Below are 27,024 nucleotides of genomic sequence, written 5' to 3'. Positions count from 1 at the left end.
GAGGTTGTATCGTCTTGTGAGAGCAGAAACTAGACGTGTCGACTGTTATTGGGTGAATGTCAATGGTGTTGAAGTTTCGAAGTATATACAGAGCGTTTGTCACTGAACCACTGTTGCAGTTAGACTGAAGCAGCTCCGTCATTGACGGCTTATATTAGCGCTTCACTTGATTAGGCCATAAGTTGACCATAATTTTGCTGGTCACTTTTCAGAGGTCCTGAGTGATTCCTGGAACTCTTGGGAAGAAGTATCAGTTGTAATTAGTGCTCATTCAAGTTCAAGTATGTTTATTGAGACAAGAAAAAAAATACATCTCAAAGGGGTAGAGTAGCTTAGGCTATTTCTACTCCTCCCTGGTTAGTGCACATGGGATTAGTGTAGAACTAGGAATGTGGTGTTCTTAGGGTAAGTTATGTGGAATTAACTTGCTAATCGCTAATCTGTCCCTATCTTACATACGGTATCTGTGCGTGGGGTTCAACTACTGCAAATTACATCAAACCCATCATCACCCAGCAAAAATCCGCTATCAGAACTATAACAAACTGTCCTCAGACAACACTCATCCCCTCTGTTTAAATCCCTAAATATGATAAACATACACTCATTCCACACATTCTCTTGTGCTATTTACATGTACAAAATCTTGTTCCTACTTGCTAATCCTGATCTGAAACTTTTCCTCTGTAGATGTAAGGGAACCCAAGAGCACCACACCAGAAATAAATCTCTTTGATATCCAGTCACACTAAATCTGTGCAAACACTTTATGCAAATAAAAGGGCCCAGTCAATGGAACTCACTCCCTAATGAATTACAAAATTGTCCAACCTATGATTTATTCAAATATAAAAACCAAAAAGTACCTAATTTCATCCTCATAGTTTCTTTGTGCTTCTAACTCACACTTTATCTTGTGCTACCCACTCCAATATTAGTACTGAAGACATGCATCTTTACTGCCCGAAACGCTATGCGTGTCAGTGGCTTTACAAGAATGTAAGAACACCAATGTTATGTACTCTCACAAACCCAGTGTACCTTCTTGTATATAAATACAGTAAATAAATAAATGTTTCTTTGTTATTATTAGATTTCTAAGGTTAGAGTTGAATTCAGCAACATCTGTGCTAATAATTCTGTACATTGCTCCCAGTTAAAAAAAAATCATTGTTACACACAGAAATCACAATAGCATGATGCATCAAATGAACAAATTGTGGACAATGGATGAGGGGAGTTGCATGCATATTCAAATTCAAATGTTTATTCGGGTAATTTATACAGCCAGGTTGTTGCCTTGGTAAAGAATGAGGCTCTAGAAAGACTTTTTGTGCAAGGACTAGGCTACAGGAAAGTTGCAAAATATATTGAGGAGCCCATATTATGCATGAAGTGTTCTCGTTGGGGACATTTGGCTTGGAAATGCCAGTTTGACCCCAGGTGTCGGTATTGGGGTAAGAAACACGACCTGCGAGAGTGTAGAGTCAAGATTGAAAAAGGTGAAAAATTCGTCCCATCTTGTTGCAATTGTCGAGGCAGCCACAATGCTGGTTCCGATCTATGCCCCATGAAGCCTCATCTGAGAGACTCCAAGACGGGTCCTACAAGCAGAATATAGATGTATCCTAAACAAATCCAAAAGGGCCGTAACGAGGATTCGAACCTTTGTCCGAGAGCATCCCAGACGCTGCCTTTTTGTTCATTTGATGCATCTCGCTATTGTGATTTCTGTGTATAGATGTATCCTCGAAGGAAAAGATTGTACAGTAGGAACATAGAGGAAACAGCCGGAAGCCAACGACAGCCCCTATGAACAATGTGTGGGAGAAAGGAACGGAAGCAATTAAGACTAGGGAAAGTAGATAATGCAGTTGAACAAATGAAATCTTGTGGAGATAAGGTTCAGGACACTATAGTGAAGTCGGAAGTTGGTACTCAAATATTGGAATATCTAAAGAAAATTAGACAAGATGATTGAGGCATTAGAAAAATTAGCTATGGGGAGTAGACGGGGTGAAGATGGTGGTGAAACAGGACGTGAAATGAAAAGTGAAACGTGCGTAGAAGAAAGTAAGGAAGAGCATGACGTATCGATGATTGAGGATAGTTAGGAAAATGCCCTTTCTAGTAGTGTTAGCGGTGACTACTAGTGATTTCTCGCTACCTTCTGTAGTGACAAATGTTGAAACAAATGTATAACGGAATACAGAAATAAAAAAGAAAATAGATTATTACCTTCGATGTTAGTAATTGTTGTGCAAGTGAGGAGAAAGCAAAAATGTTAGTGTTGGGAGGAAGTCTATAAGGTACTCTCGTATCGCATGGAATGTGACGGATAGGGCAAAGGTAGTTTTATTATTAATCATGTATGAAAGTAGAGTGCGGATATATATAAATATTTAGGCATATATGTTGGATATACCCCATGAGAGTTTGGATGCTGAGATGAACAGACTGTTGGATCAATGTCGGAAGAGATTACAACCTCTGAAGGCCTTGCATGCTGTGGAAAGGGAGTGGGAGTCCCTGTGCTACGAATGATATTCTTGAGTACTGTAAGATCCCTTATTGATTATGCTGCATCTGTCATTTCTTGTTTTGGTAAAGGTAGGATGGGCAAGTTGGAGAAGGTACAAAATGAAGCCATGAGAATTATCTTAGGCTGCCCAAGAAATGCTGTGATTGAGATAATGAGGATTGAGTTGAATCTGAAGAGCATTGGGGATAGAATTTCAGAGATAATTTATATGTAGCCTCTGCCATTAGATTAATGAGAGGTGGGGGAGCTAATGAATTAATCCTCTCAGTTCAAAAGGTGGGAAGTAATGAACAATGATAAAGAAGAGAACATATATGAGTATCTTATGTTCTAATGTTATAAAGTATGATGTTATTACATAATGTATTGCTCTGCCTTAGAGACAATTCACACCACCGTGGGAGGATTGTAATGTAGATGTAGTAATTAATCCCTTGCAAAAGAAAAAAAGTATGTATGAGATAGGAGAGCTAAGGTCAACATATGATTGTATAATTAGAAAATTACCTACAGAAAACACTCTACATGTATATTGCGATGGGTCAGTAGCTAGGGATGGTAAGGCAGGATGTGGAGTCTTGATCAGGGAGTAAACTGACATCGGCACTGTAGATACTATTATTGGACGCCGCTTAACTGACTATGTCTCTGCAGGATGAACTCCAAGATGTATTAGCAGGATTACAGGAAGTAGTCAAATGTGGTAAAAAGGCCTGCTTCTTTATTGACAGTAGAGGAGCGTTGGAGTCTTTAAATAGCAGACGACCGTTTACTAGAATATTGTGATAGAGAGTAGAGAGAATGTTAAGAAATTAAAAAAAATGGATATAAAGTAAGATTCATGTGGATTCCTGCACGTGTGGGAATACTGTTGAATGGGGTAGTTGATGAGATAGCGAAGAGAGCCACGGAAAAAAAACTCTTGTTGATGTTGTATGTCAGATAAATTTGAAACAAATAAAAACAAGAAACAAGATGATCCAAGTTGGTGACGAAATGGTAAAGAGAATGGAAAATAGTGCATAATTCTTACGTAACACACGTAAGAATTATGCAATAATAAATACAAATTCGTTCTTCACCTATGGTAGGGGAATGTGTACTTGGAAGGATTCAATTTACATGTGATTAAGATTAGGATACAAATATATCTGGCAATACGGTGTTGATGTCAGTGAAAAAGATAATGAGTGTAAATTATGTAGTATGCCGCACGCCCTCACCTTAGAACATTATGTATTAGTGTCAAATTATTGAAAATGGTATGATAGACAGAATACTTAGGAGCTACAAGAATTTTGCCCAAGAGTTTTTGCCCCAATTTTGCACTTATATGCTGTTCTTCCTATATTAACCTGTAATGTTAAATGGGATTCTTGTATTGTGATTTGTGTATTTGTACTCACTGAATTTGTGCGCCCCTTGAGGGACTTGAAGTAGAAGGGGATAGAAATAGCCTGAGCTACTCTATCTCTTTGAGGTGTATTTTTGTCTTGTCTCAATAAACATACTTTGATCTGTAACCTTCCTCTTGAGATGATTTCGGGACTTTAGTGTCCCCGCGGCCCGGTCCTCTACCCCAGGAAGCAGCCCGTGACAGCTGACTAACATCCAGGTACCTAATTTTACTGCTAGGTAACAGGGGCATAGGGTGAAAGAAACTCTGCCCAATTTTTCTCGCCGGCGATCATTATCTTCAAAGACATTATCTTCAAAGTAAACTAGGGATCGAACCCGGGACCACAGGATCGCAAGTCCAGCGTGCTGTCTGCTCGGCCGACCGGGCTCCATTACCTTTTCCACAACCGCCCAAGAGATGGGTATGGGGTGCATAATAAATGAACTAAACTAAACTAACACTGGCGTGAATTGGCTTCATTTCATAACTATATACATGCTAAGTAGAAGCTTTTAGCTGTTAATAGCATTATATTGTGGTTAAATACTGCCCAATTATTTGTATACGGAACGTACAAATTTTGTGTCCGAAATGGTCATGCTGCCCGAAACGCTATGCGTGCTAGTGGCTTCACAAGAATGTAAAAACATTAATGCTATGTCCTCTCATAAACCCAATGTACCTTTATTTATTTATTTATTTATACAAGATGGTACATTGGGCTTATGAGAGTATAGAGCATTAAAGTTTTGCATTCTTGTAAGGCCACTAACACGCATAGCGTCTCGGGCAGACCTTCTTGTATATAAATAAATAAATGGTAAAAAAAATATATATGTGTGCGCGTGATCCGTGTTCTGTACCAGCTGACTTGTATCCGGACTGTGGTCAAGCAAGAGCAGTGTACTGTGATCCACTTCCTTCAAACGTCAACCACTTCCTTCGCTTCTAAGGTACAGTTTCATCATTACTCCAGTGTAGAGTACAACAATTACAGCATGAAGCCATCATGAATGTCACACTGTTACCAAATTGGAATTTTGTGCGCTTTTAGGGAAACCTGGACGACCTGTGTCCAAAAAGCGCAGTGTCGCATGGGACTGTTGTCACTGTTGTTTTGTTTATAGATTCAGCTGCTCGGAACAAGTTCCAAGTAGCACGGGCTATGGTGAGCCCGTAGCATACCTGGCACAGGAGCGGGGCAAGTAGCACGGGCTATGGTGAGCCCGTAGCATACCTGGCACAGGAGCGGGGCAAGTAGCACGGGCTATGGTGAGCCCGTAGTGGACTTACCTGACACAGGAGCGAGGCTGTGCTGTTGTCACTGGTTGTAGCTCCTCTTGTATATAAGATGGTTTGCCAGACATGTTATTTAAACCTAATCTTAGCATAACTTAATCCAACCTAACCTAACAATATATTCAGTTTAAACAATTAGGAAACAAGTTAGAGTATAATCAACTAATAAGATTATGGATTTTATTGGAAAATTGTTTAGCTGTGCAAAATGAGGAACTTTGCAAACTTCTGTTTCATGAACTAAATGGACTCCAGTTTCAGGTATACTCTGACAAGGTCCAAGAGCTATGTACCAACTTCTCGACTCTCAATTTGTTATTTCCCAAATGTGCAAAATTATTAAAAACACAAATTATGGAAAATCATTAAAAATGCAAATTGGATTTTAGCTATATATATATATATCTACAAGATGCAGCCTACAATAGGTAGATAATTACTTCATAATACACTACATGGGTTATACAGTAATGTTGCAGCTTTGTGAGAATGTACCATTTAATCATCTGAGACTGATATAACCAATTTCACCATCCTCTATGTTGTTTGTATAAATATATGAATTTATTAATTAATGAGTACTGTAATAAAAAAAATTCTTCAGGCATATGGTTTAAGGTTACATCATAAAATTATTTTTATCAGGATATAATGGGATAGGTGATAGGGGATGCATCTAGGCTTAATTTATATTGATCAAGAGCCTTTATTAATGTTAAAATTATTGTAATTTCAGATGGCCAATAAAGACCGAATGCGAAGAGCTGAATTGATGATTCTAAAGAAGGAAGAAGTAGCTGTAAGAGAATTAATTGAAATGTATAGAAATAGCCTGAACAGACTCCAAGTAAGTTCTATTTATTGCAATACAAACTATTTTATTAGGATACAACCAGAAAATACATTCCAGGTGAGGTTTAAGACATTTCCCTCTACCTTCAGTATTTCAAGTTTTATGGTGATTTTTTATTTGTTTATAAATTCATACTGTAATGATACTGTATTCAGGTAACCCGACCATATCTGTTAAGTTTTGGATAGAGAACAAAAATATAACAATTATGAATACTGTAAAAGTAACTTTTCATTTGGGTAGAGAGCAAATCAGTCTTACCTGATTGCATTGCACTTTCCTGATTATCAATGCAATAGATTGCATTGATCTATTGTTTGCTATTTCACCAAGGAATAGATCAGTGCAATTGAAGCTGTGCAAGCTTTTTAACTAGTCATCATCTGACTGCAAATAGTAGGTTGTTAGGCCACACTAAAACTTCAGGGGACCAGCTGATCTTTCATAAAGCCCAGGCCATCCAAGCATACTCGGGCAAGCCAGGAACAAAAAGAGTCAGAATGTGAGTACAGTATTGCAATTAAGGCTTTCTCAGAAATGAGCATTTTAATGCTTTATTTCTGAGCAAGCCTCCTTCGATTGTTCTCCCTAAGTTAACAAAAGTCACAAGAAGGCACCAAGCAGTGAAGACTATGTAGTGATTTTTTTTTTTTTTTTTTTTTTTATCTCTAGACAACTTCAAACTGTTGATGTAAATGTTGATGTTGACGTAAAAAGGTTTTCCAGACCATGCGATAACACAAGTCTATCTTATTCTCTCCATATATGGTACTGTATACATATCATTTCTTATTTCATCTTATTAATTTTAGTTTGATAATGAAGAGTGGTAATTGTTTAAATAACATGCAATATGAGAAAGACAGATCGCATCAATACTCTTTTTTTTCATCTTCTTTTTTTCAGCTTCACAAAGCTTCAGGAGTTTCTAAACATATTCATAATCTAACCCTCTCTTTTCTGTTTGCTTTATATTATCAGGTAGAAGAGCTAACTATAAGAAGCCAGTTGGGCCACATACAAGATGTTGAGTTAAAGTCAAGAAACAATACTCCACTAGAATCAGCAATTGAGGCCCACTCATATTCCCTCAATCATTCGCTAATAGATGCTCCCCACAACTCTGATGTGAATCAGGTTAGTTCTGTACAGTACTTTTTAGAATAAGAGAAATATGGCTTTAATCATGAGAAACAAGCAATGGGAGCTGATAAAGGCATATAAAATTAAGAGTTAAGCTGTAGAAATGGACTCCTCTCAAGATATATTGTTCTTGGGAAGATAGATAAGAGTAAATAATGATAATGCCACTGAAAGATATAGAGTACAGTCAGTAAATCTTTATGAAAGGCTATTGAGACTGAAGATAAACTAATTTAGCCTTGGACTGCTGAATTAATTACATCTTCTGTGGTGAAAACAAAAAAAATGAATGTACATATATTTTCTTTAGAAATAATTGAAGGTTACAGTATAAAGGACTGGAAAAATCCTTGCTTGTCAGGAGTGTTCACAAAGTCATACTTAGAAGCTAATTTTGTTACTTCCATATACTCACCTAATTGTGTTTACAAAGGTTGGCTCTGGTCGGCCACTTAGCTGTCAATCAACTGGTTTACAGGTTCCTGAGCTTATTGGGCTTATCATATCTACATTTGAAACTGTGTATTGAGTCTACATCCACCACATCACTGCCTAGTGCATTCTATTTGTTAACTACTGACATTGAACAAAACAATTTGTTCTAGTGTCTCTGACTCATTATTTGGATACCCTATTTCCACCTGTGCTAAATGGTCTCTTTATCTAACTTATCAGTTCCCCTGATAATTTTGAATGTGGTAATCAAGTCTCCCGTAATGCTTCTGTCTTCCAGTGATGTGAGGTTCAAGTCATGTAGTCTCTCTTTGTAACTCGTACCTCAAAGTAGTTCTGTGACTAGTCAGGTAACATACCTTTGAACATTCTCCAATTTCATCTTGTACTACGGACTCCATGCCAGAGCCACATACTCCAGGATTGCTTGGATGTATGCTTATATACAAGGTTCTGAATGATTTACACATATTTAAGCTCTATTAAATCTACATTTGAAACTGTGTAGTGGGACAGTTTGTGTGGGACTGTTAGTGACATTTTGCCATTCAGAGATAACCCCTCCCCCATCATAGTAACTTATTGTCTTTTGCCTTGGTACTCCTTTATCCAATGGAGCACCTGACCTGTTACTCCTGTCTGGTTCTGTAACTCATGCATCAGCTTCTTATGGGGTACTGTGTCAAAGACGTTTTACAGTATAAAATGCCCAGCTTTTCTGACAATCTGCCCACCCTTCTCTTTAAGTTTTGTTGCCTTGTTAAATGTGTGAGGCAAGATTTACCATCCCTAAACCTGTATTGGTGGTGTGTGTTTGAAAGTGCATTTCAAATATATACTTTAACACTGTTTACAATCATTATTTCACATAAATTATTGTATAGAGTATTGTAATCTGATCTAATCTTTTGTTTTTGTATCTTTATTGTTATTTCCCAAAGGGATACTCTGTTGTTTCCAAATTTGTGGGGCCCATATTATATATAGAGAATGATTTAGCATATTGGCTTGAAACAAAGGGTCATAGTCGAAGAAAGTGTGTCATGCTGGAGAAGAGTGGAGAACGAGGTCCCTTGAGACCATCATTCTTTCTAATTTATATTAACGACCTACTTGAAGATGTAAGCATATACAAGTATTCAACTAGTTGTGCTTGCGGGGGCTGAGCTCTGCTCTTTCGGCCCACCTCTCAACTGTTACTAACTACTACTATTTATTTTTTTCACACACACTGACCTGTAGACTTCCTCAGGCTCTGAATTGTATGCTTAGACTTCAGTTTATGGCAGTAGCACTCCCAGAGTATACTTTTTATTTTTAAGAAGCTCAATAGCAGAGATGACTTATCATTATCCTACACACCCAACATTTACCAGTGTAACACCATTGTCACCATTACTACCACCAAAACTATCATCACCATCACTACCATCATCACTGTCACTTCCACTACAGTACTACCATTTGCAATATCAGTATCATTACTGTTAGCATCATTATTGACACTACCACCATTATCATTACCACTGTTACCACCATTATTCCCACCTGTACCATCACCACCAATCTTGCAACCACAATTTCCATCAGAACTTGAACATCAAGGGATGAAACAAGCGTATAGGTATAAAAGGCTAGAAAGTTGGGCATAAAGAGCCAAATCTCGGTCCCCTGTATCCCTGTGCCCATTACATTGCTCTGTAATCACTGCACCACCTGTATTCATTACACCACACTGATGTGGATGGGTCTACATTGCCCCCCTCTCGATCAGCCAAGATCTAACCATATTTAATGTTAATTTTTATATTTGCTTTCCTATCTCTTGTGTGTTGACATCACTACCCCTTGAAGGTGAGAAGTAGGGCAGTGATGATGAGGATGATGTAGTTATCGTGCTATTATGTACGGTAGTAATAATCTTGTTCATTGTTTTACAGACGATTCTCAATAATATGTCTCGTGAAACGGGTGTACAAAATATAATCATGAATGAACTTCAAATTAACCAGAGTACTCTAAACTTGGATGCTGCACCTCTTATTCAAAGTTAGTACAGTATAGTTCTTTATTGCATTACATAATATTGTTATTTAAATTTGTTTAAATATATCGGTTATTCTTATTCCATTCATAACTCAGTAGACAGTAAATAATGCAAGAAACTTTCACACTTTTTATAGGTTTTCACTTAACACTTGCGGAACAGGAAAATGAAGGAAAATGTTTTGCAAGGTTCGACCCTCCAAAATTCATTGTTACTATGTGGGAATATTACTGTATTACAGTTGATGAGGGTGACTTTATTTAGAAGTTTGTGTATGTCCAGTATATCAACCCCTTCAAGAATTAAAGGGTTTAAATATCTGCAAAATAAATTGCATGTTAATTTGACATTTTGGTGAAGCAGTCAACACTGGTTTGTGATGATAAATTAGTGTGTGGCAAGACTGAGAATTGCCTCAGAACAGTGATATAGTGTAAGTGTATATATTGAGGGTTAAGTATGGCAGGTTTGGGTACAGGTAGGGCTTGATTAATAGGAAAGTTAAAAAAAAGAGGCTATTGTCATAGCCCTAATTTTCTATTATATCTTTTCAAAATAATTTGTTATGTTTATAGTTTGCACTAAAATTCTAAAAATCAAATACTGTAATGATAAATACCAGCATTTATAATGAATTGCTTAATCCAAATGGATGCTTTGGTGCAAGAGCACTGCTCTAAATCAAGATGTGATACCAGCTAAAAAAAAAAAATCCCTGATACTGTAGTACAGCACAAACGCATCTCGAAAGCAGCAAAGCTAAAATTTATTGACGTACAATTTCTTGGTTACTCTGAGAATAAGTATTTACCATCCACTTACAACTGCAGGCATGTCAAACATGAGGCCCACGGGCTGCACGTGGCCCACATTATTCACCTTTGATGTTGCCAAGGCTGAAGAAAGAACCATTAGAAATGCAATCGGATTCTACACTCAGAGCCTTCATGAAACCCAAATGTGATCCATATGGCCCTCGGGGGGACCCTCAGTTTGGCATGCCTGATTAGAGGATCTTTTAAAAATTTATGCTGTGCTTTTTCACATATTGTATTATGAAAACAACTGCACGTACTACTAATTTATGCACATAATTTTAATTTTTATGTGCATCATTCGATTAAATTTTAGCATAATTTTTTTTTTAATTATATTTTTCCTTTGGTTTTCAATGCTCTGTTTATATTTCAGGAATGCTTAATGATTCCGAGGTATACGAGGAGGACGACGACGACGATGACATGGAGACCAAATTTGAGGAGTGAGGAGGAGTACTGTACTGTAATAATAAAGTTTAACTTTCCACATTGTAAACAATATCTATTGATTCTACATAGTGTTTTTATAATTTGAATAATACTGAAACTTGTAATGCAAGTTAAGAAATCTCCATATAAAATATTCTCTCATATATATATATATATATACACTTTGAATACTGACCTGGCTAATATCGACATCCACAATGATAATACTTTTCTGAAGTATTCGCCTTCATGGCTATATTTATAAATAGCCTCAATTCTCTACTTCCTCCTAGGAGCTCCCCATCAGGAGGATGCCACAGCTTTTCCAGGAGGTTCTTGTTATAATAATAATAATTGTTGTAATTAATAATTATTACTCTTCTTTCTGCTGGGTCATGAAAAAAGGTGGCTTCGGGTGAAAGGAGGGCTGTGACGATCTCTGTCTGGACCCCATAGGTGCGGGGCTCGCACATCCACCTCCTGGGGCTCATGCGGCCCAAGCTCTGCTTTAGGAGGCTAGTCGTTCTTGCCCTTGCTGGGGTGGTTTTTCTCTGGCACCGACCACAGTGGTCTCTGGGTTGGAGTCCCTGTGTCTTTTTTTTTTTTTTTTTTACCAACTTCAAGGTAAAACTCCCTTGTATCAACCTACCCTGACTTTGCACTCTGGAGAGGCCACTCCAGACCGACAACCTGAGCACAACTCCATAGTCTCCTGAGACTATTAGTAGGCACCCATCAATCACACTCGCTCTCATGCATTGTTCCACTCCAAATTACTGGTTATCTGCTTCTACCATCCACCCCCCCCCTTTTTTTTAAACAATTTCCAGGGATTCTACTAACATGTACATTTCATCGTCTTGGCCCTGTCATTCATACCATATCTCTCATATCCAGTACTACAGTACTTTCACCAGCAGCTTTTCTTAATCCTTTAATATTTTTGTAACACCTACAGTCGTCATTTGCTCAAAACACCAGAACATTCTAATGACTGCAGTTGCTATTTTCAACGTGAGAGACTATAGATTGCGAGTCTGAATTTTACCCAGTACAGGTACTAGTACAGTACTCTTATAATGGCTGTCATTATTCAGTATTATAAATCCAATAATCTTATCACATCCTTGAAACTTTTATCCTTTGGAATTCCTGTGAATAAAATAAGTACTAACAATTTATATTCTTTGTATCCAGTAGAAATTGCCAGTAAGAAATAAATACAATTTAACATTGTTAAAATGAAAGCTCTTTAATATAAACCAACAAATTTACATTTTGTAAAATTGGTAATATCACAAATTATATTTCAACATTTTACAAAGTACAGTATTATCAAAGTGCAGTATTATTAAGGTTTGCTTGATTTGATTTTTAAATTTTAAAATTACCCGTAAAACATTATGCAAAATTGTTTTTTTTAATGGTCCCTTTTGAATATGATGACACAAATTTTCAACATGATTATGAGCACACAATATTTTGAAAAAGTTTGAATTAACTATCATTACAAACCCAACTTCTACTTTCACTTAATGATAAGTCATTTCCAGAGATAAGGGAAGAGCAACATACAAAAAAGTTAAAAACAAAAAATGACATTAATTCATTTCACAACTTTAAATATTCTTTGTGTGAATTCCTCCAACCCACACACCCAACTTGCATTGTATTCAGCACTTAACTGAATTCCTGCAATCAATACACAATCAAGAATCTTCTTGCGCATTTAATACTCTGTTTTCAATCGCCTTACTAACTGCACCAAACGGGTCATTTTTGTAGACTGGATCTTCTTGTATTGCCATAAACATTTGTACATCTGATATGCTGAAAGGAGTACAAATTTATTAGCATTCCAAAGCAAACTATGGTACTTTAGAAAAAATTAACAACATATATTCCTCTAGAATGCCTAAGCAATGGGGCAGTGTTTATTATTATGCTGGGACCTTATAATAAACCCAGGACAAAACATACATTTGAAATACAGTACAGCAAGAACAATGAACACTAAACCTACACATTATAGTAGTAAAAACCATGATCTTTCACTCTATCCTTGACCAAGTAAAAACTTGGGACTTTCAAATGGTCCAGGATAGACCAAAGAGGAGCAACATTTTTACTTTCTTTAATAAATGAACACTAAACTCATGTATTATACTGTCTTTGAAGACTGGCAGTTTTTACAAATTTTCACATGAATAGTGATAAAACAATAATTTTGTGCATACTCTACTGTATATATTTAATGAACAGGGTAACTAAGAACAGTCAACACTTATAACAATGAAGTCACATTTTGGGAAAACTGTGTGTTTTATTAAATGTGATTTATAAACTGAAAGATGTGAGAAAAACAGTCACATTCAAAGATATGATAAAGCTGTACATTACAAAAATGCCTTCATTTAAAATAATGTGCAGATGTTTGATGAGTGAGTGGTTCAGAATTATTGATGTGCAAGAGTGGGTGTGAGTGCATAGTACCTTTATCTATACAGGTATAGATAACGGTACTGTACTACCTTTGATAAAATTGTGAGGACTGTCTTGTAGAAAAAAATAAGTGCGTTTAATAAAACACCTTAGTCTTTTATCTCTGAACTCATTTGAGTATTTTCTTCAGCATTTTTTTTTTAAATTACAGTAAAATTAAGTTAGATATTACGTGCATTTTACATACACGACTTCAAGTGCAGTAGTCAGTGCAGTCAGCTTACAACTGGAAGATCTCTCAATTCCCATACAGGACAAGACATTTGTGCACGTTTCCTTACTCCCGATGCCTCTATTCACCTAGCAGTATGTGTCTTAAAGTTAAGCAAGTGTTGTACAAAGTTCTATGTTGAATTATTAGAATTTTATATTTTCATATTCCTAATTTCTAGGGGTGCACAGTGTGGCTCCATGAAACTACAGTCAGTGAAACAAAACAGATCACTGCTGGTTATAAGAAATATTGATACCTCTAAATCACCAAAAAAAAACTCTCCCAACAACGTAAACAAACAATAAAAAATTCATCGTTTATCATAAGCTCGTTCGCCCCACCTTTTTTGGTGAGATGAGGGAGGCAGACTGGGATAACTACCTACAGATAGATCTCGTATGAAAAAGAGAACAAAATATTTTAAAGAACCTGGCCCCAACCTCACAGGGGCACAAAGAGCAGGGATTATTGTTATTACCATAGTTGAGAAAACATTCCGAAAATAAGCACAGAAATACAGACAACTGCAAAGTTCACAGAAAGTAAAGTACAGTGTAATGAAACAGCCAAATGAGTCCACAAATGATTCCCTTAGATACTAGATTTAACCCAATAGTTATGGCTGCCCACCAACAGGTGGCAGCACCACCTACTTGATGAGGGTGGGCCACCCTTCCTTCCCCAGGAAGTCAAGGATGGTTTTTTCCATCATCACAGAACTATGGGTGAAGAAGCCAGCTGACCCAGTCTGCCTCCCTGCTCCCAACAAACAAGATGGGGCAAGAAGTTCTGATTATTTGTTAACATTATTGGGAGAGTTCTTTTAGTGATTTTGAGGTATCAATATTTCTTATAACCAGCAATGGTCTGTTTTGTTTCGCTGACTTTATGGGAGCTTCCCCAGTGGTGGCAGACATGATTAAAATTCATTATTAATCATGTTCACCAAGAAAACATTTTCTTGGGGAGCCACAAGGGACTCTCCAAGAAAAGGGCAATTATTTGGAAATCTGGACTGGATCTGAAACAATGTAATCTGGATTTTGAACAGTCCAACTCTTAAATAAAATATGTGACAAGAAGACACTGAACATGAACAAAAAACAATGCTTTTAATCAGCCCCTCATTACTCAAAACATGCAACAAGTTAATATTTATGAAATGTACTATACAATTATTATTTTTGTGGTAATAATTTTTTTTAATATAGCAATAAAAATAGTAATCTACTTACAAGTCTTTTTGCCTTTCTTTCACTTTCTTAGTTCCTTTAACTTTCTTTGATGCCTGCACATCTGTTTTACTAGTGGAAGTAGCAATTAATTCTTCTAATGAGGGCAAAGCATTAAGCAAGGGATGCATATCCCCAACAATGGCAGTTTTCTCTCGCTTCTTGCGCTCCCTCTCGGCTTTTGCTGAAGCCCGGATGACGTCGATTTCTATTTGAAAATAATGACACAAATTAGTATCACTTACATTTCCCAAATTCACCTTTCCATTGGGGTGGAGAGGCAGAAGTGTAGAGGAAAATGTGAAGGGAATGTAGATAAGGAAGACCAATAACACTGTCAAATGAAACAAAATTAATACTGTAAATGGTGACTTCAGCCACAGGGAAACTAACTGGATAAAGAACCTCCATGGTGAGGATGATGTACCAGGGGGGCCAAATTAGGATGTAAGGGCAAAGGCTACTGATTTAAGAAATGAGGCCACGTTCTCACACACATTGACATGCCTTTATTTTAAGTGTATTGATCAGGACTGGATTTTCCAAATATAATTAGACTTAAATAAGCGCGATCAAGCAAAATTATATCAATAGGAAAGGCCTGTAAAAGTACTGTACAGTGCAGTACTTTTAAAGGTGTGACTTTTTACGTAAAATAATGTAACATTTGCCAAAGAATTCAGTGTTGGCTTGGCAGCCCATGAAATTGTGTGTGCCCGAATTCACACCATAATGTATGCTGTTTAGGGTACGCACCTGTATTCATAGGTTAACCTATGCTCTTAATAATGATTTATTTTAAGCTGATCATGACTGTCCTCTTCACCACCTTTTTTCCCCCAACTTTGCTATGTAATGCCTCTAAGAGTCCATTATATTATCAATCTTACTACTGTATAACTTACTTTGCATAAATTCCTCATGTCTCTGTCTTCTTCTTTCCTTCTTAGTACATCTACTCTGCTTATTAGAGGACACACTTGTCATACTACGCGTGTCTGATGTATCCACAGTTTTAGAGGCAGGCATGTTCTCTGTTTCCCCTAGTTTGATCTGTAAACCTGCAAACATGTTACCACTGAAAAAAATAAAATATAGCAAATTAGTTACATTTGAAAAAAATATATATTAAATAGTTACAGTATTTTGTAATTTATTGAAAATATAGACTTCAATATGAGTCTGAAGAGTTATGTTACAAAATAAACCTTTTAAAATTACACTAATTGCATCAAAAGCTACTAACGTGGAAATTTGCTAATGAAAACAGGTATATGGACAGTACTGTATACCAGTCATCTCCCTGATGAAACTCCCTGAGGATGAAACCTGAAAAATGAGCTTGTGTGATGTCAGCCACGTTATTTACGAACGCCTTTTTTCCAAAAATGCCTGTTATCCGATTTGGGTTAGTTTGGATAACTGGTGGGGCGGCAGGCAGTCTGAATAAAAATGTGCAATAAAGATGGAACTAGTTTGCCAAGTTACCATACACAGCACCACTCGAGCAGTGTTCATACACTAATGGATGGCTCGGCAGCTTTAAACTCTACCATGGCATTAGGTACATCATTGTACATAGTGAAAGGCAGTCTGCTGAGGTTACCTCATCACCATTACTCTCCACTTCAGTCAACCCAATATTAACATCATCCACCACCACCTTTTCTATCTAAATAAAAATGCTCCATCAATTATAATCTTCAAGTTAACAAGTGGATCAGAACTTCTTATATTGGTGAGTATAAACAAAACACTGACAAATTTCTGCAACAAAATTGTAAATTTTTTCCACCTAGCTTTTCAGGATGATGAACCACTTATCAGAACACAACAGGTTATCCGTTCAGTCTCAATCCCGAGAGGTTCGGAAAGCACGTGGCTGACTGTAAATGAATCCTGAAATGAACACCCAACCTTACCAGATTATTGCAAAGCAGCCCGTCCTCCAAACAAAGACCCAAAAGTGATTCCATTCACCCGCTAAACCCCCTGTTTATGAATGAAAAACAGTTTACACACGACCCACAACTGATGACGTTCGAACAGTTCCAGAACAAGTGCTTCACTGACGAATTTTGTTTGAAATGCAACACTGTAAATGCTTCACCAATGTACTACAAATAGAAATAATCACCAACAGAACCTAAACACCTAACCTAACCTATGCCTATAAATGCACAATATGCTAATATATTATAATATTAATTTATATTTGAGAAAATTCCTGTTTTGAATGAACAGCATGTTAAAATTTATGAATGCGTCTGTGGGGTTGACCACTGAATGTAATGGACTCGAGTCGAGGATGGGTTGTGCAAGACAAACTAGACATACCCACTTCCTAGTGCCTAAAATGAAGGAGGATCCTATTTAGGCATATTTTACATATTAGAACACTTAATTCTAAACCACATACCTACAGTTATTGAATGGCCTACAGTTCTATCCTAGGTTCAGCTGAAAAAAAACCTAAGCAATCAGTAGCAGCTCAAATATTAGTGTATGGATTATTGTATCAATTAAGGCTCCACCACAAGTGTGTTCATCTATAACAAACTACAGTATAGGTATAGACTAGTTATTCAAGAAATATTTGGAGGTACAGTATAGATATGCAGATATTATGATTGATATCAAGACTGCTGCTGGATGACAGGATTGCAAGGAGAATTTGCACCAGTAAAGTACATACTGTATCGCTAAGCTGGATAGATAGGGGTTAGCATGGATAAAAGGGGGCTAAACTGGATAAGAGGTCCTAAACTGCATAAAGCTTTGGAATATATAGAAAATGTATCATGAGGTGCTGATGGGAATTAAACTGGCTAGTAAAATATATTTAGGGTATGAATGTATGAAGACCTTTCTTATAGATTAAGGTTATCTCAGTGATAAATGCAAATGTCAAAGATGTCTACATATATGCAATTATGCATATATATGCCCACATACACATTTGTGCAGGCTATACATTTATTTAGCCCCTGGCAATGTAGGCAATTTAATACATCATAATTAACTAAAAGTACACATATAACAAAATGTATTTAAAAAACCCAGAATATTTGTAGTTCTGCAAGTACTGTAAAGTAGTATTAAATAAAGTTTTTGGCATGACAGCATGGACCAATAATTCTCCTTTTCTTTGTTTAATTTGTACGTACAATACTAGGTAGGTAGCCCAGTGCCTTAGCAGCATGCTCAATACTATCAGTACTTCTTATTCATACTTCTAAACAACTATTTAATTGCCTTTCTAATTGTAGCAACCTGACCAATGCATAGTTAATCATTACGAAAATCATTGGACCAGGACAGGAATCGAATCAGAATCCGGGTAGCCCCAGGATGCTAGTGTATTGAATTAACCATGCTCCCCCCTTTGAGCAGGAAAGTGTATCCCAGCAATTTCAAATTAAAGTATTGTACTGTATGCATAAACTTGCAATAAGAAATATACTATACAGATACTGTACTCATGATTTTTATCTTATCCCCTCCAAACAACTTCCAGCTTCATTAACCCTTCACTGCATGACACAACCAGGGATGTTCTCATCAATTATCCGTAAACTGCTCGACACAGTCAGGAATGTTTTAAAGTACTGTACTGCATAAGATTTAAAAACTCCTGCAGGTACATGTAGCTCAAATCTGCTTCCTGAGGCCTCCAGTAAACAGATGCCATCTTGGAAAAAAATTGAGGGCACCTCTCCTCGGTGCGAGGGCTTCAGTAGAGAGCACGACCATGAGTAGTGCCCCTGGCCATGAGTAGTGCATGCAGCAACTCAAAAGTACTGCTCTGCAGCTCATGTCCATTGCATCACTTAATGATGAAATAAGGAAGTGCAATTATTTAATGATGATAATGTCACAGATCATAGAAGTGATAAATACTATGTACAGTACTCATATCAGTGAACCCAATGCTGGTCATGATGTTCACAGCGCAAGGTAGATCCGCAGCTTAGAGTGTATGCATCATGAAACGGTACCTCATGTTCTTTTAGAAAATTAACTTGTGGAAAATTATTTATATTCAATATTTAATGGCCTAAGATTCTGATAAAAATAGTAGCATTGTGCATAGTATATTTAGAGGCACATTACTTTGTCAGGTGCCACTGCCAACTGACTGGCACTATGTTATGCTTGGATTATGAAAACACCACACCTGCTTAGTGGTGCATAAAAAATGTAGTTATATTTAATGTGTGTATACAGTGTAATAACAGCAAAGACTGTGTTTTGTAGTTCTAAGAATTTAATATTAGCAACACCAATACATTTTAGCATACCAATGTTCTACACATTTTATTATAAAAATTATTTTAATGGCAATTTCTGACCCCAGGAATTATCAGGAGAAAGCACCAAGCCATTATGACTATATAACAATTGGAAAGGATAAGGATTTGGAATAGGATGGGGGGAAAAGAATGGTGCCCAACCACTTGGTCTGAATAGTAGAGCAACAGTCTCGCTTCTTGCAGGTCGGCGTTCAATCCCCGACCTTCCAAGTGGTCGGGCACCTTTTCTTCCCCATTCCATTATGATTACATAAGGAAAACTAAACCTGTAACTTGCAGCAGTTACATGTTTAATTGTATAGTATATTGTACCTGGCAGTGGCTTCATCACTTTCAATTTTCTTAACCATAGGCACCAACTGTAAAATCCCTGGAGCAGGAAGATCATTGCTTTCTTTGCTTTTTCTTTCCTTTGCCAAACTAGTATGGAACTTCTGTCTAAGTCTTTTTACTTTACCCATGTTGAGAAAGTTTGATTAATGTAATTTCCTGAAAGGGAATAAAGAAATGTGGATTAATATTAAATTCTTGCTAAATTAATGAGCATAATTATTATAATTTTAGGGAATATACACTTAAATGAAACTTTAATAACTGAATGGAACTGCAAAAGCACACGATGAATATGTCTTCCCAACAGATACCGAAATCCAACTCCCTGGTGTAGCTGGATTATGTATCCCTTTCACCTCTGCATATGACTGATATTGGCGAGGGTTTGAACCCTTAGCATAGAAAGATAAATGGTCACCAATCCTTAACGTGACTTGTCATTGTGGTTGGTGTGGTGTGGCTTGTCACTGTGGTTGGTGTGGTGTGGGGTGGCTCATCACTGTGGTTGGTGTGGTGTGGCTCGTCACTGTTGTTGGTGTGGTGTGGTGTGGGGTGGCTCATCACTGTGGTTGGTGTGGTGTGGCTCGTCACTGTTGTTGGTGTGGTGTGGGGTGGCTCATCACTGTGGTTGGTGTGGTGTGGCTCGTCACTGTTGTTGGTGTGGTTTGGTGTGGGGTGGCTCATCACTGTGGTTGGTGTGGTGTGGCTCGTCACTGTTGTTGGTGTGGTTTGGTGTGGGGTGGCTCATCACTGTGGTTGCTGTGGTGTGGGGTGGCTTATCACTGTGGTTGGTGTGGCGTGGCTCGTCACTGTGGTTGGTGTGGTGTAGCTCGTTACTATGGTTGATGTGGTGTGGCTCGTCACTGTGGTTAGTGTGGCATGTATCACTGTATAGGTGTGGTATGGCAATGCTCATCACTGTACTCACCTAATTGTGTGTGTTATATGCAACGCTACTGTGGTTGTTGTGGTGTGGCAGGGGATGGTGTGGCGACTAGTTTGTTGTTGTTATATCAGGTTGAGGAGGATGGGATGCTGCCCGAGGCGGGTCCTGCCAGCGACTGTTGTTGTGGCAACGTGTTCTCTGGCTCACAGTGGCCACTTGAGGGACTAAAGGTGGCGAATTTGTAACTAAAGTAGCCCAATTTTGTTATTTAGCGATTGGTACGGTTTTCAGAGTAATATATGTAGAGCACAATACACAATTATAATGGTGTTATTAATATGATTCGACGAGGTTAGTTTGTTTAGTTCATTTATTATGCACCCCATACCCATCTTGTGGGCGGTAGTGGAAAGGGTTACAGAGGCACATAATGGGCTCAAGGACTGAACCCCACAATTCATTTAGCTAGGCAAGTTACAATCTTGATGAGCTAGTTACAAAATTCAATATAAGTCGTCACATCAACAATGGGTTCGAGATCGACCTCAAGTACAGGTTCTAAATTAAGCAACTGACATATGTGGGGCCAACCCCTTTTGTCATATACATCAATGACAGATGAGAATATTACAAACCATATCATCAAATTTGCAGATGACACAATGATCTATGGTAAAGTGGGAAATGAAAATGATATTGAAGCCTAACAAAGAAATCTACATGAACTCCACAAATGTTCAGTAGACTGGTAAATGCTTTTTAATATCGATAAATGCAAGACTTTGCATATGGCGAATAGCAACCCATTGCACAACTACCAAATTAATAACATTTCATTGCAGCAAATTGATGAAGAAAAGGACCTTGGAGTCAAAATCCAACATTCACTGAAAGTTGAACAACAGGTAGGAGTAACAGTCAAAAAACTTACCAAACACTTGGAATAATCAAACGTACCTTTGACTTTAAGGAAAAGCAGGTAGTGATTCAATTGTATAAATCTCTGATGCGCCCACATTTGGATTACTGTATCCACGCATGGAGACATCATCTTCAGAAGGACACTAAGAAGGACGTTCTAGAGAAAGTGCAACATCGGGCAACAAAAATCATTCCAGAGCTAAGTGAACTCTCATACCAGGAACAGTTGAGGGCCACTGGGCTAACAGCTCTGCAAACCAGACATGACAGGGCGGATCTCATCGAAGCTTTTAAAATACTGAACAATTTGGAGGATGTTAATGCGGACAACGTCTGCAAAAGGTTAGATGTAACACAAACAAGGAGCAATAGTTTCAAGCTCAACAAGTCACAGTATAGGACTTACAGGAGATGCTTTTACACCCATAGGGTTATAAAACATTGGAAAACCTACCCGCCGAAGACGTAAATGCCAAAACTGTTATATTTTAAAATCCAATTGGAAAAGATCACAGGATAAATTGGGGGACCTTTGATAAGCCGCCGGTTTCCTTCGAGGCCGCTAAAGTGTTAGTAGCCCTCGGGTAAAACAATTGCTTAATTTAGAGACTGTACTTGTGGTCGGTATCGAGCCCATTGTTAATGTGACGATGTACACTGAATTTTGTAACTAGCTCATCAAGACTATTACTTGCTTAGCTAAATGAATTTTGGGGGTTCAGTTCCTCAGTCCATTATGTGCCTCTGTAACCCTTTCCACTACCCACAGGAAGGATATGGGGTGCATAATAAATAAACTAAACTAAAACTAATTTCTTCCCACCAATTGACCTAATTGGATTAATTCATTAGCTCCCCCACCTCCCATAAGTCTAATCGCCTAAGCTACATTTTTCTCAAGAACTCTATCCCCCAATACTATGTAAGTTCAATTCCATCCTTATTATATATAAACATAAGAATGAAGGTAACTGCAGAAGGCATATTGGCCCACACGAGGCAGCTCCTACTTATATCCACCCAATCTCATTTATATATATATATCTAACCTACGCTTGAAATAATCAAGGGATCCTACTTCTATTACGTTACGCGGTCATTGGTTCCACCAATCAACAACCCTGTTACCGAACCAATATTTACCCAGGTCTTTCCTAAAACTAAACTTATCCAATTTCTTATATTATTTATATTATTATTTTTTATATTATCTTGGTTATCTTGAGATGATTTCGGGGCTTTAGTGTCCCCGCGCCCGGTCCTCGACCAGGCTTCCACCCCCAGGAAGCAGTCCGCGGCAGCTGACTAACACCCAGGTACCTATTTTACTGCTAGGTAACAGGGGGCATAGGGTGAAAGAAACTCTGCCCATTGTTTCTCGCCGGCGCCCGGGATCGAACCCGGGACCACATCTTTTTAATCAATCTTTCATGTGGCCCTGTATCAAAAACTTTGCTAAAGTCAAGGTATACAACATCACAAACCTTACCACTATCAACTGCCTCAACTATCCTGGAATAAAATGATAGCAAATTTGTTAAACATGAACGGCCATTAGTAAAATCACGTTGTGAATCATTTATTAATCTATGTTTTTCATAGTGAAGACGAATGGTATTTGCAATTATCGATTCAAACAGCTTTCCCACAATAGACGTTAAGCTATTTGGCCAATAGTTTGACGCAAGTGATCTAGCTCCTTTCTTGAAAATTGGTACCACATTAGCAACCTTCCACGACTCTAGCACTCTGCCTGACTAATGATTTATTAAATATGGTAAACAACGGCTCGCATAGCTCCTCTTTGCATTCTTTTAGCACCCTGGCAAACACTTCGTCTGGCCTTGGGGATTTATTTGGCTAGAGTTTCACTATTTGTTTAATACCATCCTTCCTGATACATTGACGTATTTACTCAGTGTTGGCTGCCATTTTATCGTCAATTATAACTTGGTTGGTCTAATCTTTTACGGGGCCTGCCGAGGCTTTTGTCTTGGGATTACTTCTTATAGGCATACAAAAAACTTGGTATATTTCTTAATGTTCTGAGGAAATTTTCTTTCATAGCTGCTTTTGGCTGATCTGATTTCCTGGGAAGGTGAATTTAATTCCCTTTTGTATATCTCATATCTCTAGGTGGTTCCTTCAGGTGGATTTGATACTTTCTCCAGAGTTTGGACATAGTAACAGATAAGAAAAGTACAATATGGTTTGGTAATTTTTATTCGATAAAAATTTACGAACACAGTACACTTTATAAAATACTATTTCACATGCGAGTGAAAATTAGTAAATTCTATTACTAATCTTTATATATATTTAACAAGAGAATCCAATGGAGTGAAATTGCTACTATGTCATTCCCAGAAAATATGTAAATCTGACTGAGAATAGTGTTAATTTTACATGCAACCATTGTTATGTATGTTAATCGCCTCGTTCGGTCAACCAGATTAAACACTGTTAGGTCTGGCCAGTAACTGGATGGGTTTCCGTAACACTAGTTAGTTTAGTTCATTTATTATGCATCCCATACTCATCTTGTGGGTGGTAGTGAAAGGGTTACAGAGGCACATAATAGGCTCAGGGACTGAACCACACAATTAATTTAGCTAAACAACTTACAATCTTGATGAGCTAGTTACAAAATTCAGCATAATTCGTCACATCAACAATGGGTTCGAGATCGACCACAAGTACAGTTTCTAAATTAAGCAACTGACATATGTGGAGAGTTAGTGTCACAATTGATATGTTTGTCCTGCACACCGCCCCCCATCCAGTGGGCAGCGGTGGATAGGTTACATTCACTTAGTTACTACCTACAGTTAGCAAACTGGGGATATTTGGCTAAAATTTTTGGTAGCAGATCATTTTGAATGAAATATTTACACATCGTTGGAACATTGGTTATAGAATTGTCTCTGAATTCACGTATCTTTTCGCGCTCCATCGCATAGTGACGGAGGGTGTGCGAATAATTTTGTTGACACAGTTTACATTTGGTCAGGTCTACATCGGCAGATAATGAGAATTCCCAGAGATACTTGTTTATTGGATGAACCATAGATGTGTGGCTCCTCTTGCATGATAGTATGATCACTGACAAGGAAATTCAGGTATTTTCTGTTCGCCATTAACTCATAATTTCGACACTTGGAAAACCCTCGGGTCTCGTAGTACAATTGGCTTCGCCATCGGCTCACAATCAGGGATCTCAGGTTGGATTCCTGGGCGGGACAGAAATGGTTGGGAACATTTCCTTTATGAAGATACAAATTAAAATTAGTTAGGTAAACAAAGACATCGGATGGAAGGAAACGTTCTCCATGACGTTTCTGTCCTCCTGCGACAATCAAACCCTGGTACAACAAAGTATAAATAGGAAATCTTGTGTTTTAGCAATAAAAACACACGGTGCAAAAATTACAATCACAAAAATAAATCGTAAACAATCGTAAAAAAATATGGCGGGCATGAGTTCTATGACCCGGGGACGCCCCAGTCCTGCTTGACGTGGTCGGCGGCCTTCTCGGCGATCATGATGGTGGCGGCGTTGGTGTTGGCGGAGACCACGAGTGGCATGATGGAGGTGTCCACCACCCGCACTCCAGACACGCCTCGCAGCCTGTGTACGACACAACAACACGCCTTCAACACCCTCCTTATCATCTCACTACACTCCAGTCGCTCTCTCTAATATCTCAACGTCTACTGAGCTCATTAGACGTTGAGATGCAAGTCTCGTCCTAACCACACACTCAGACCATATCCATATATTAAAACATTGATTGTAACCATGATATATATTTGTGCTTCAGCCTACAGTTTAGACCTATTGTCTTATGTATGATCCTCTGTCCTGTGAATACCAGTGACAGTGAATACCAGCATTATCTTCACTTTAATAAGACTATCAAATTCCTCAGATTAGGCAAAATTGTAATTAATTTTGTCAATAAAGATGTTAATAATAATAATGACAAAGTACTCAGGATGTTGTTTGCTGTTTAAGATTCGCTACCTGGAACAAAAAGTTCCAAGTAGCAAGGGCTATGGTGAGCCCTTCAGTACTCAGGAGAGTGCTAAAGACTCGGTGTAAATGCTTTACATAAATCTCACAAACACACGTGTAGGTTTTTATCCTATGTTATTATGTCTGTAAGAAGACATTACCATTACTTATTGCACCAAATATTATTTTATACCGGACTCTTCGTTCACTGATTACTAAGTCTCCCCACATGAAATCTTCTTTTACATTTATTCTAATTATAAACTATCATCTATTATCGCTTCCGCTCATGACTTCCCGCTGCTGAAGACCCCCTCAAGACCTGAGGGCGTGAAGACCCACTCATCCCAACCCGTAGCATCGTCGCAGTGTCCCACAGCAGCGACCATGACCCCAAGAGTCTCACCTGAGCCTGTGGTCGACGACGGCCAGGGGGTCCGAGGGCGGTCCCATCCTGCAGGTGCCGGCGGCGTGGTAGGCCGTGGTGGCCATGTGGCGCACGTAGCACTCCCAGTACTCGTCTGAGTACGCCTTCTCGTGCGCGCATCCACTCAGCACCTGCCGACCAATACGTGCCTTCAGAGTACCAAGTGTAGAGAGTTTCGTAGGCCAGACGATGGTCGGTACTGTGTACTTGTTATGTGCTGTCATCCACTGGTTAAGGTCGTCCAGTACTAGGTCATCAGCTGGTTAAGGTCGTCCAGTGCAACGTCATCGGCTGGTTAAGGTCGTCCAGTGTAACGTCATCGGCTGGTTAAGGTCGTCCAATGTAACGTCATCGGTTGGTTAAGGTCGTCCAATGTAACGTCATCAGCTGGTTAAGGTCATCCAATGTAACGTCATCAGCTGGTTAAGGTCGTCCAATGTAACGTCATCAGCTGGTTAAGGTCGTCCAGTGTAACGTCTTCGGCTGGTTAAGATCGTCCAGTGTAACGTCATCGGCTGATTAGGGTCATCATTGTGTTATTAGCTGAAGGGCGCGGTCGTCAAATGGACTGTCAGCCGCTGACTCTTGTCATTGTATGTGATGTCAGCTGTTGATCTAGGCTCGATGAACTGTCACAAGAATGTCAGCCAAGGGTTACGGTTGTCACAAGAACTGTCAGCCAAGGGTTACGGTTGTCACAAGAACTGTCAGCAAAAACCATAACAGTTAAAATTCCTAATAATAATAATAATAATAATAATAATAATAATAATAATAATAATAATAATAATAATAAATAATAATAATAATAATAATAATAATATTATTATTATTATTATTATTATTATTATTAAGTCGTTACTGGTGGGTGGAATAATATGGTGGTGGTCGTTGTATCTGGTGTCCCTGTGTTGCGTGGGTGTAGTGTTGTCAACGGTGGGTGTCCCTGTGTTGCGTGGGTGTAGTGTTGTCAACGGTGGGTGTTCCCTGTGTTGCGTGGGTGTAGTGTTGTCCACGGTGGTGTCCCCTGTGTTGTGTGGGTGTAGTGTTGTCAACGGTGGTGTCCCCTGTGTTGTGTGGGTGTAGTGTTGTCCACGGTGGGTGTTCCCTGTGTTGCGTGGGTGTAGTGTTGTCAACGGTGGTGTCCCTGTGTTGCGTGGGTGTAGTGTTGTCCACGGTGGGTGTTCCCTGTGTTGCG

The 27,024-nt window shown here is 38.3% G+C and overlaps 3 protein-coding genes across 4 annotated transcripts; 1 reads left to right on the top strand and 2 right to left on the bottom strand.

The window, feature by feature from the left end:
- Positions 1 to 4,536: 4,536 nt before the first annotated feature.
- On the top strand, positions 4,537 to 11,041 carry LOC138349454 (uncharacterized). Of its 2 annotated transcripts, none has more exons than XM_069321908.1 (5): positions 4,537 to 4,894; positions 5,977 to 6,087; positions 7,075 to 7,230; positions 9,630 to 9,738; positions 10,928 to 11,041. In XM_069321908.1, exons 2-5 carry the CDS (start codon positions 5,977 to 5,979, stop codon positions 10,999 to 11,001), a joined length of 450 nt encoding a protein of 149 aa, XP_069178009.1. In that variant the 5' UTR covers positions 4,537 to 4,894; the 3' UTR covers positions 11,002 to 11,041. The 2 variants fall into 2 exon arrangements, with proteins under 2 accessions (XP_069178009.1, XP_069178010.1); XM_069321909.1 differs by lacking the exon at positions 4,537 to 4,894 and adding an exon at positions 5,040 to 5,194.
- A 1,174-nt stretch (positions 11,042 to 12,215) lies between these two features.
- On the bottom strand, positions 12,216 to 20,685 carry LOC123759457 (ribosome biogenesis protein SLX9 homolog). Its single transcript, XM_045744549.2, has 5 exons — positions 20,506 to 20,685; positions 19,557 to 19,733; positions 15,837 to 16,009; positions 14,935 to 15,139; positions 12,216 to 12,813 (listed from the first exon to the last, which is right to left on the bottom strand). Exons 2-5 carry the CDS (start codon positions 19,703 to 19,705, stop codon positions 12,693 to 12,695), a joined length of 648 nt encoding a protein of 215 aa, XP_045600505.1. The 5' UTR covers positions 19,706 to 19,733; positions 20,506 to 20,685; the 3' UTR covers positions 12,216 to 12,692.
- Positions 20,686 to 23,591: 2,906 nt separating this feature from the next.
- Positions 23,592 to 26,544, bottom strand: LOC138363058 (glucose dehydrogenase [FAD, quinone]-like). The gene is made up of 2 exons (XM_069321910.1): positions 25,806 to 26,544; positions 23,592 to 25,012 (listed from the first exon to the last, which is right to left on the bottom strand). Exons 1-2 carry the CDS (start codon positions 26,048 to 26,050, stop codon positions 24,868 to 24,870), a joined length of 390 nt encoding a protein of 129 aa, XP_069178011.1. The 5' UTR covers positions 26,051 to 26,544; the 3' UTR covers positions 23,592 to 24,867.
- Positions 26,545 to 27,024: the final 480 nt, after the last annotated feature.

The sequence above is a fragment of the Procambarus clarkii genome, chromosome 10 (genome assembly GCF_040958095.1).
Source record: "Procambarus clarkii isolate CNS0578487 chromosome 10, FALCON_Pclarkii_2.0, whole genome shotgun sequence".
Classification (NCBI taxonomy): domain Eukaryota; kingdom Metazoa; phylum Arthropoda; class Malacostraca; order Decapoda; family Cambaridae; genus Procambarus; species Procambarus clarkii.
The sequence above is the reverse complement of the archived record's forward strand: the minus strand, read 5'-3'. Positions and strand labels throughout refer to the sequence as shown.

Coding starts and splice junctions, on each gene's coding strand:
- LOC138349454 (XM_069321908.1), top strand. CDS start 5,977: ATGGCCAATAAAGACCGAATGCGAAGAGCTGAATTGATGATTCTAAAG. Junction 6,088..7,074: donor ATAGCCTGAACAGACTCCAA/GTAAGTTCTATT, acceptor TTATATTATCAG/GTAGAAGAGCTAACTATAAG. Junction 9,739..10,927: donor TGCTGCACCTCTTATTCAAA/GTTAGTACAGTA, acceptor TTTATATTTCAG/GAATGCTTAATGATTCCGAG.
- LOC123759457 (XM_045744549.2), bottom strand. CDS start 19,705: ATGGGTAAAGTAAAAAGACTTAGACAGAAGTTCCATACTAGTTTGGCA. Junction 16,010..19,556: donor AGTGATGAAGCCACTGCCAG/GTACAATATACT, acceptor TATTTTTTTCAG/TGGTAACATGTTTGCAGGTT. Junction 15,140..15,836: donor ACATGAGGAATTTATGCAAA/GTAAGTTATACA, acceptor ATTTTCAAATAG/AAATCGACGTCATCCGGGCT.
- LOC138363058 (XM_069321910.1), bottom strand. CDS start 26,050: ATGACAGCACATAACAAGTACACAGTACCGACCATCGTCTGGCCTACG. Junction 25,013..25,805: donor GTCGTCGACCACAGGCTCAG/GTGAGACTCTTG, acceptor TGTCGTACACAG/GCTGCGAGGCGTGTCTGGAG.